The sequence below is a fragment of the Cheilinus undulatus genome, linkage group 2 (assembly GCF_018320785.1).
Source record: "Cheilinus undulatus linkage group 2, ASM1832078v1, whole genome shotgun sequence".
NCBI lineage: Eukaryota > Metazoa > Chordata > Actinopteri > Labriformes > Labridae > Cheilinus > Cheilinus undulatus.
In genome coordinates, this window is record NC_054866.1 from 9,993,321 (window position 1) to 10,003,624 (window position 10,304).

Genomic DNA, 10,304 nt, shown 5'->3' on the forward strand with positions numbered 1-10,304 from the left:
AAACACCCCATGTGAAAGCCAAGCAGCCTTTTTTCCTTAGCCCCTGCTCCACACTTGTATCTAAGAAAAGCGAAAGCCCTCATAAAGATCCACTAGGGACTCTGGGAGGGTTTTTACCAGATGCCTTCCTGAAAAATAATATGATAAAATTATTTCAAATCATATATTTTACCAATTTTTAGAAGAATACATGCATGGACTTATATAAATGTAAAATAAGAACATGGTCACTTGGTGAAATTTATGCTAAAATCAGAATAATGTCCTGAAAATGTGGGTCTGTACCTAATTATTTTATTTAGTGATGTGTATTTACGGTCCAACAACGTGTCAAACATTTTCAGGAACAGTGTGGGTCCCTGTTCTCTGGCACCTTTTTTGGGGATTGTGGGCTAAAAAGTTTGGGAAAAGAGTATACGCAAAGTTTTTTGTCGTATTGGCGTTTCATCCACATGGAAACAGTGTTTTGGGTGACTGTAAATGATACTTTTTGGAAATGGGTCCCAGAGCGCACAAATCCATAAATGACTTCCATTTTGTCTCTGTGGGGACAGCCAGCCGCATCTTTCTTGGAACAATTACGTCACACGTTGCGTAGCTCTCTTAAGACGCCTGTGGGGGTCTGGCCAAAACAACGATGGCAGGTAACACGGTTGTGTTTGTGCTGCAGAAGCTACTGAGCTTGTTATGGCTTTTACAGCAAAATCTGATGCTCCTTTATCACCACCGCAAAATGCACACACCATATGTTCTTAAATCCAACACGGGGAACAACCAGAAGGGCAACTAGAAGAAAGTTTGTGCCAGTTTTCTGTGATCTTCTTCTCTTTTGGTGCATTTCCGTGGCAGCAACACAGCGCCATGGACAGGCTTGGCATGTGCACTACAGCGCTTTCAGTTGTTTTCAGTGGTTCCGTGCTTTTCCGGATATTTCCTGAAACAATCCCATCTTTACAGAAAACTTTTTCAAAACGAAATGGCAATATATCGTTTTCGTCGCTGTGTGGACGGGGCCTGAACAACACAAGCTGATGACTTCAGCACTGCAGAACAGCAGCAGCTCATTGATGTCTCCTCAGATTCAACAATGCCATTGAGAGCCTTGGCCACTCTCTCTTCTTGTATCCTACACGTATGACGTTGTTTTTTTTTCTGCTGTTGCTGCAATTAAAACAAATCAAAGCTGGACATTGGAAATTGCCTGAGATTGTTAGTCTCACAGCTGCATTCAAGACTCAGGAGATCTGTAGCACCAAATAGCCCACAGTAGTCACTCAAACTATGGCAGGACTTACAAATCTTGTAAGTGTTTGTTAAGGTTGTATTTTCAGAGAACTGTTAATCTTCAGGGAGTTAGAATTTTAAAACTCAAAACCTCACTGAAACCTGTTGCTTTCATATTTTGTCTTTGCATACCTGCTAGATGGGGCAAATTTTTGCATTAACCCAGCGACAGAGGAGGAGGACTGGAGGGGTTTGTTGGTATGATTTTTGGCATAAGCAGAGGAAAATGACTGACTTACTTTAAGGGACCTGAGATGAAAATTAGAAAGGCCTTCTCCCCTCTAAAAAGTCGGCAAAAGCACTGCTGCTTAAACACTAATAATGAAGCAAAAAACCTTGGAGGTAATATTGGACAGAAATTTAAATTTCAAAAGCCACATCAATCAAATCACAAAATCTGCATTTTATCATCTTAAGAACATACCAAAAATTAGAGACTTTCTGTCAGCATCCGATGCAGAAAAAATAGTTCATGCATTTGTTTCAAGTAGACTGGACTACTGTAATAGTTTATTTACTGGCCTCCCAAAATCTTCTGTTCAATGGTTACAGCTTATTCAGAATACTGCTGCTAGAGTTCTGACCAGAACGAAAAAGTTTGAGCACATCAGTCCTGTCCTAAAATCCCTCCACAAAGCACTGAATGGCCTTGCTCCTTAGTACATCAGAGACATGCTGATAAGTTATACAACAGTTAGAAGTGGTCTGCAGGTAGCGGCCTTTTGACTGTTCCACATATAAGTTCCATGGCAGGAGGCTGCTTTCAGTTTTTATGCCCTAGTAAATGGAACGCCCTGCCTGCAGACCTGAGAGGGGCTCCAACACTAAATACTTTAAAAAGCAGATTGAAAACGTTACTTTTTGCATCAATTTACAGTTAGATTTCACTGCCTGCTTTCAGTATGTGTGTTAGTGTGCATGTTGTGTAATCTAATCTGTGTGGATCATTTTGGTGTACATGTTGAGCTTTTACCTCTGCTCGGAATCTGTATATCTTGTTCCTAATTTGCAATACAATGATTGTTGCCATCACTTGTTTTTGACTGTGAAGCACATTGTGTAGCCCTGTGTATGAAATGTGCTATATAAATAAAGTTTGATTTGATTTGATGCTTCCATGACTGTTTTTACACATAACTAGCAGCATTTATGTCTACACGAAGAGAAACTTTGGCATGGAGTCAAATGAAAAGTTCTTTGACAGCACAAAACATGCCAAAGTCTTCAGGAGGTAGATTACTACAATTGCTTCATAACAAGGTCAAATTAAATCAAAGTCCTGATTCATGCACAGTCCTGATAAGAGTTATTGGTGTTGAAGGTAACCATTGACCTCCTAACCTGTTCTCCATGAGGGTGTCGCTTTGAGGCTAAGATCCACTGCCATGGATAGATGCTGACTCCCCATCGTAGACCCATCCCTCCATCGGTCATTATAAAAACTCGGCTCGTGTTGGAGTTTTCCAGTCTCGTTATGAGCTCCACCAGGTAAGAAGAGCAGCTGCTGGATTTTTGAGGAGGAAGAGTTTCTTTTCCTTGTATCTTATATGTTTGATTGTTTATAGTTATAACTTTGGGATGATGATATTCCCCTTGTAGTCAGATTTTAACATTTATGAGTATTTGGATCATTCCTTCTTCCAGGTTGTCAGTAGAATCAGAGATACAGGTTGTTAGTTCTTTGACTGCGACTGACTTTACAGCCTGGATCAGGATTATGCAGCAGTTCAGAACAAATCTCCTTGAGCCCTCTTTCTTATTGTAACTAAGCCTAATCTGCACAGATTACAGGCTCTTTTAACAGGCAGCCATATGCTGAGTGAGATCTTACCTGGACAAATGCAAGGATAAGCGTACACGCTCAATAGCAGTGCACTTCAGCTACAAGATCTATTAGACGCACACTTCCATGATTTATCTGAGTTTGGTAAATTTCTTTGCATTGTAAAGACTTCTTTGAAATGTCATGTGTTATAACTGTTGCCCCCTTTCTCTGCTCCAGACCCCCATCATGAACTACCTGGCTCTCACTTTGGCCCTTCTGCTGGCCGTCGGTGAGTTCTGAATTCTTTGGTTCTGGAGAGTAAATGGGGCAGGGTGGTGTGGCGCGCTCTGCAGGAGTGCAGAAGGAGAGCAGAGTGGGCAGAGGAGGAAGATGCTGCGAGAGAGCACGGACAGCAGTTTGTTTGTCTGGGCTACTGTGCTAAAAGAAGCGGCCACCAGAGTACTGGGTGGAGTGGGGAAGGACAGGAGGCACGCACACTTTATCACAACTCTCTGCTGCAAAAATCAGGACATGGTGGGGGTGAAAAGGCTTCACCCCTCCCCCACTGCAGGCCTGACCAAACCGCTGGGCCATGGGACTAACATCAGGAGGCTACTGGACTGTTTACTGCTGACTGGACACAAGGCTGAGGCATTTTAGGGACCCCTACCAGTTTTTAGCTGTTTTCATTGCTCTAGCCTTTCTTTCTCCACACTTGTGTCATTATCCCTCATGTCAAACTTAAAACCAAAGGTGTTTGTGCCTTTGAGATTGTGGCAGCGATCTGTGGAGCCTTTTCAAAAGTGGCTCAAAACCATCTCTTTAAATTGGCCTCTGACCTCTTGATGTGATTTTGCACAGTCTGACTATTTCTGCTTTATCGTAGCTCTTTGTATGAATTTTTGTTGTCCTGCTCTTTAATGGCATTGTTGTGTAAAGAACTTTATGACTTGCTTTGTGAAAGGTGCAATATCAGACTAAATTAGGGTTGCCACCTTGGATTTGTTAAAAAAAGGGACACTTGACCAAATGTTTGGGATGGAGGGCTCGGGCATTATTACCAGTTCAGACTGACCAAATTAACATAAAATTTGGCTTGTTTTTTTCCGTGCTGGTGGCTTGCATGTATTTGCTCCATCTCCTTCCTCGTCAGTCGTCTCTCCTCCCATTTCAAATGAAGATGCTAAAACTTGGTGAAAAGAAGACCTCAGTGTGGACGTCTGCTAATTCAGCTTGCTGTCTCTCTTCGGTCAACTTTCCCTCCCTGCTTGCGTGAGCCGCTTTGAGCGCTGGGGCGCGTGCGTGTGACACACACATAGACGGGAAGAAAACAGAGACAATTTTAAATAGCCATAGAAGCACGGGGGACCTTTCTAGACTACAGAACGAAGGAAATCAAATGAGGTTTTTGCATTTTCCCCAAAAAGCGGGACAAATTGTGTCCTGGGAGAGATTTTTTTTTTCCCGGGACAGCTGGTAAAGAAAGAGAACAATTCTGGGAAAAACGGGACAACTCTAGACTAAATACTTAATTTGTACCTGGCATCTTTTTAAGAGTTGACTGTTTTACCTTTTCCCTCCTCAGGCTCACAGGCTGCTCACATCCCTTCCATGACTGCTGAAGACATACCCGTATACATGCAACAGTTGAGGGAGGCTGTGGATCACCACTTGGCCCATGGTAAACAACGTATTGGCACAGCCCTGGAGGGGGTGATAAATCCTGAAATCAGGTAAAGTCAGGACAATTTTCCTGTGTAGTTTCACTTTCTATTATTCATACTTGCAGAAAAAAATTGTTTGCTGTATTGTTGTCATGAGGTGCCTTTTTAAAGCCTTTAGTTGCTCATTGTTGGTTTTATTTACAGTGTGCTTATATGGTGTTGCACCCCCTTTTGTTTTTCTCTCAGTGCTCAGGTCAAATCCCTTTTGCAAATGGTACAGGCAAACATCCAAGACAAGATCCAGGGAACTCAAGAAACTGTCCGAACCGTTTCTGATGCTGTCCACCACCGTAATGGAAGCCACAGCAGAAATGCGAGAATCCATTATGGCGGAAATTGATAACCTTAAATTACAGCTTGATCCCCACCGTGAAAAAGCACAAGAAGTTTTCAGCAGCCACCTGGAGCAGTACCAGACCATAGTTGGACCCATCGCTGAGGAATACCAAAGAAGGAGTGAAGCTGAAATGGCTGCCCTCAAGGCCAAGCTGGAGCCAATCGGGGAAAATCTGAGAGAACTAGTACCACGTAATGTGGAGGAAACCAAGAACGCCCTAATGCCTATTTTGGGATTTTTGAAGTCAAGGGGGGAAACATGGTTGCAGACAGCAAAGGAGCATGTTGGCCCCTACATCCAAGCATACAAGACTGAGATCAAGAACTTTGTAAGAAATACAAAGGAGAGGGCAGGACGGATCACAGATGAAGAGTGGACATCCCTGCGTGAGAAGGTCACAGCACACGGCCAAAAAATTGCTGAAAATCTCATGGAAATTAAGAGGGATATCTTTGGTTAGTCATCCCTAAATCCGCTCTACTCTGTTCTTTTAACCCCACCTTTCTATATCCAAAATCCATTCCACCTTCATCTCCATGACAACTTTCAACAAACCTTTGAATACACTCACACAACCACATGCTTCACTCTCTACATGTCAGGCCGAGCTTCTCTCATGTATGTGAATTTACCATCATGTGTCGAATGATTCTATTGTGATGAGGAATAGATCAATAAACATCTGACTGTTATTACAACCATGATCTCTGGCTATGATTTGAATGGATGTATCACTTAGATCAGGGGTGTCAAACTCAATCACAGCAAGGGCCAGAGTCTGGATTCAGGACCACCCTTAGGGCCTAACAGGGTCACACTTTTAACCATAAACTGTCAACCTTGCTTCACCGGTAATAAAATATGAAAATCCCCCCAAAAAACAACTTAGTGCTGATGATAAATGATTTTGACATTTAAAAAGTTAAAAAGATAAGTTTAAAGGCTCCTACTCTGAGAAAAGAAAATGTATTAGTTCAAAAAGGTCAAAACATGAAATCAAAAAATTATGTTTTTTTTAATGGCAAATACTTTAGGAATAAGTCAATCATAAGCTTTAAAGGTCAAAATATGAAATAAAATCTGTAATCATTAAATTAAAAGTCAAAATATGATTCAAAATGTTAAATTGTGAGTCTAAAAGGCTTATGAAGTCAAAGTTTACTGTTGAAAATATGAGGTAAAATACAAAATAATTGTTTAAAAAGGTCAAAATATACTTCAAAAAGAACCCTGCATGATCAGACAAGTTTGTCTTGTTGGATAGATATTTGTATGTCTCAGATGTTTATTTAACTAAAATCCTCACTAAAAATCCCACATATCTACATCTTGAGTTCATATCAGCTCATAAACTCACCAGGAGACCGCCATGTTTTGATCCACATCACATTAGTGTGACATTACGGTTCCGCAGCGCTCCTCTCCTCGCTAAGCAGTGACTGTTTTTCAGACGGTTTTGTTGCTTGCAGCTGTTGCTGCCATGAGTTTGCTGCGCGTTGGTTTTGTCTCCCTGCTGTCAAAGCTCTGTCATTCTTCTAAGTTTTACCTCAATAAAACTCCCTACAAGTGAGGAATTCACTATATAGTGGAGGTGTGCTTGGAGATTTTCAAAATAAAAGTATTATGTACATACGAAGCTTCTCCAAAGAAATGCTGAAGTGGACTTTTAATTTGAAAGGCGCAATCAGGAAGTCCTTTCAGTTATCTTTACCTGAACCGTGTGGAAACAGAAAGCTTCATAAAGTAGTGATGTGCGATACCACTGATTTCCTTTCCGATCCGATACCAAGTAAAATTCAGGCTGGTATCGTCGATACTGATCCGATACCAATACTTTCCGTGAATTCTTAATCTTATTTTGATTCAGCCATGTGTGTAGACTCTTAAAACAGCCTACACTAAAACTAAAGAATTAATAGTTTTCATACACTTGCCATTATATATGAAAAGTTATGTGACTCATTGAAATTGCAAGTAAAATACATAATTTAATGAAAATAAAATAAATGTCATAATAACTGCGTAAGTTTGTCAATACCTGCATTTTAAAATATTCCATTAACCATCAGTCAAAAGAAATCAGACTGAAAATAGCACAAGTATTTTATAGATACAAAGTTATTATCAGTCTTATTTATAAAATGTTTTTCAATGTTACAATGTTACAATGTCATTTAGCAGACGCTTTTCTCCAAAGCGACGTACATTTGAGAGCGAGCAGTTGTATCTTTGTTTTTTAAAGCCCACAATGGCTGTTTTATTGCAAGAATTATGCATATTTTAGTAAGACCTAGCCTATGTCATGTGTTATAACAATAGTGTAATGTTTTTAGTATCTGTCTCCCCCTTTTGGTTATTTAAGGTAATTGAATTTCTGTAGTGTAGTTTGCCATCAGATCTGATTGGTTCATTTGGTCACATGACTTAGCTGAGTCACAGTAGGAGCTGTGGTTGGGAGACATTGCCATGCGGTCAGCCTGCTTCATCAGCTGCCTTTCTTTCCTTCCCCGTTCCTGAAAGCATCGCTTGTAAGTTTGTTTTTCACTTGTGGCTTATTATATTGATTCATCTCTGTTGTTTATGTTTCATATTGCCATAAATCAAAATTTAGAAGTGAGCTAATGATGCTGAGAGATAGCCGTACATGATGCTAGTTTTTTCCTATGCTAGTTTTGATAGCTTTAATTTGCATGTAGCACGGCTACTGATTTATGTTGAATTTATGACTGTTTGTAGTGTTTCAGTTATATATGAACCTAATTTCTGATTGATATTCTTGTACAGTAGATTTATGCAGCAGCTGTTTTGTATGCATGTATGATGTGTATTTAATTGCATCATATAACTGATACAGAATTATTTGTATTTTTCAGTTTTACAAAATGTAAACGAAGAGAATGACAGCAACAGTAAAGACCTTGCAACTTTACTCCAGCTTCTGACGTCTCTTCAGTCTGTTAGCTATCTGTCGATTTGTGTACGGACAATCACACACATTGAGGACAGAATAGCCTATGTAATCCCCTTTAAATGTTTTACTTTACAGGTAACCTTACCTGACTAAATTTAGGCCTACTGAATGGATGTGAGGTGATCTCAGGGACAAAGATTTTACTCCAAGCTGAACTCATGCAGTTGTTTATTGTGGCATTTCTTAATTTCATTACTGATTTAATGACCATATTTATTAATGAACATTTGAATAGAATGGGATTCCGTAGCTTTAAGAATGCAGGGAACTCATGTTGTTTGACCATTAAAACAAAACCCAAGTCTAGTAGTCAGACGTATATATCACTTTCCCAAAATTCAGGGGCAGTGCTACACATCTCCAACAGCTCCTTATATATTATTATTTTATCCTATATATTATATCCTTATATTATTATTATATATTATTCTCTCTGTCTGCACCTGGATAGTGTCTGCCCGCAGCACTAAAAGGACTCCGAGAGTGACGTCTGTCTCGCCCTGGCAGCACCTGTCTCTCTCCTCTCCTGCTCTCTGGATCGCCTCATCATATTCTGTTTTATGATTCTCAGGTGTTTAACGGGGTTTGTGGTGTTGCCACAATACTTAACTGTCTTCTTACACACATCACGTGCCATATCGTTGCTGTTTGTGGTTCTGAAATGTCCACGTGCGACTGCGTTTTAGCTAGCAGCATTGCGCTGTGAATCTGTGACGCTCTTACAGAGCCGTATTACGCATGTGACTGACAGGCGAAAGAAGAAGTGGTTCCTACCAACTGGGAATGATACAACAAGTTCGTGATAGTTTTACTTTCCATTGTGTTCCTGATAATGGTAAACTATATATTTGTTCACAGTTGTTAAAATATCGATATTTTCACATGAGAATCGATTCTAGAACATAAATCTCTGGTATTGGAAGGATCGATATTTCAGTATCGATCCGCACATCACTTTCATAAAGAAGAGAAGTTCGGGGAACAACTTTATTAAACAGACGCATTTTAGCTCGTGGCCTTCATCTGGTTCATCACAAAAACAGATTTCAAACATTTTCTACCCATGTGGACATAAATACTTGCTACAACAAGGTAAATATGGCTCTGTATTTATCATTTTCCTGTCGAGATGGACAGATAACCGCTCATGGTGCAAATATAAAATAGAAGAGACCTCTAATTTTAGGGTCCTCCATGTGTGAGACGTGCTGCGTTTCTGAGATGTAGCCCTAACACTGGCTACCGCTCTGAAACAGGTTACTGCACAGGAGCAGTGAGGATCACACCACTGAACTGTGACGTCACCGTGCCAGCGCAGACCAAAACATGGCGGTCTCCTGGTTAATTTACAAAGTCAAATGACTCAAAATGCAGATATCTTGTGAGTTTTTTAGTTCAATAACTATATGAGAGATACAAATATCTATCCAACAAGATGAACTTGTCTGATCATGCAGAGTTCTTTGTAAAAATTAGAATTCTGAATCTTAAAGCACAAAGTTTTATACCAGAAGTCAAAATTAGGAGTTAAAATGCTCAAAGTAAGACATTTTTGTGACTTAATAAGAATATCTTAAATTCTCAAGGATAAGTTCACATTTTATACTTCTGCAGACCTCATAGTGATGGGCCAGTTAGCACAGTAACATGAGATCATGTTGCGGGTGGGATTTTACCGTTCCACGGGCTGGATTTGGACCCCGGGCCTTGAGTTTGACATCTGTGACTTGGATGTAGAGTAGTTTACCTTTTTACCCATTCATTAGTTTTCTACGCTGAAGCCCACCTAAGCCCGATGATGGCTTTTTAACCTTTATGCTGTCCTCGAGTTTGGCTCGTTTTCAAGCGTTTTTACTGAATAAATTTGGGATTCATTGATGTAGTTGCCTAAGAATAACATGGATGTTTCCTACAACACATAGTCCAAAAAGGTTCATTATGTCTGTGCTTAATGATATACTTTTACTTTCGTCTATAACAGACAAAAAAAGTTTTGAGTTCATACCTTTACACGTTTCGACCTTTCCGTTTTCATCAGAAGTGTCACCTGATGGTAGTGTGACGTGTCCTTATCAGCTGAGGGTGTGAACTAAAAGCTTTTTTGTCTGTTATAGATGAAAGTATAAGTATTTCCTACAACACACTTTGAAAACACCCTGGATCAGCTTTTCATAAACTTCAGTATTCTATGACAACAACACTGAGACAACAGATTACTTTGAC

General features: G+C 40.0%; 1 protein-coding gene across 1 annotated transcript; it reads left to right on the plus strand.

Moving 5' to 3' along the window:
- Window positions 1-5,067: 5,067 nt before the first annotated feature.
- On the plus strand, window positions 5,068-5,741 carry LOC121525590 (apolipoprotein A-I-like). Its single transcript, XM_041811654.1, has one exon. It carries the CDS (start codon window positions 5,085-5,087, stop codon window positions 5,568-5,570), a length of 486 nt encoding a protein of 161 aa, XP_041667588.1. The 5' UTR covers window positions 5,068-5,084; the 3' UTR covers window positions 5,571-5,741.
- The last annotated feature ends 4,563 nt before the right edge of the window (window positions 5,742-10,304 follow it).

Bases quoted from the DNA above. Each gene is read 5' to 3' on its own strand.
- LOC121525590 (XM_041811654.1), top strand. From the start codon at position 5,085: ATGCGAGAATCCATTATGGCGGAAATTGATAACCTTAAATTACAGCTT.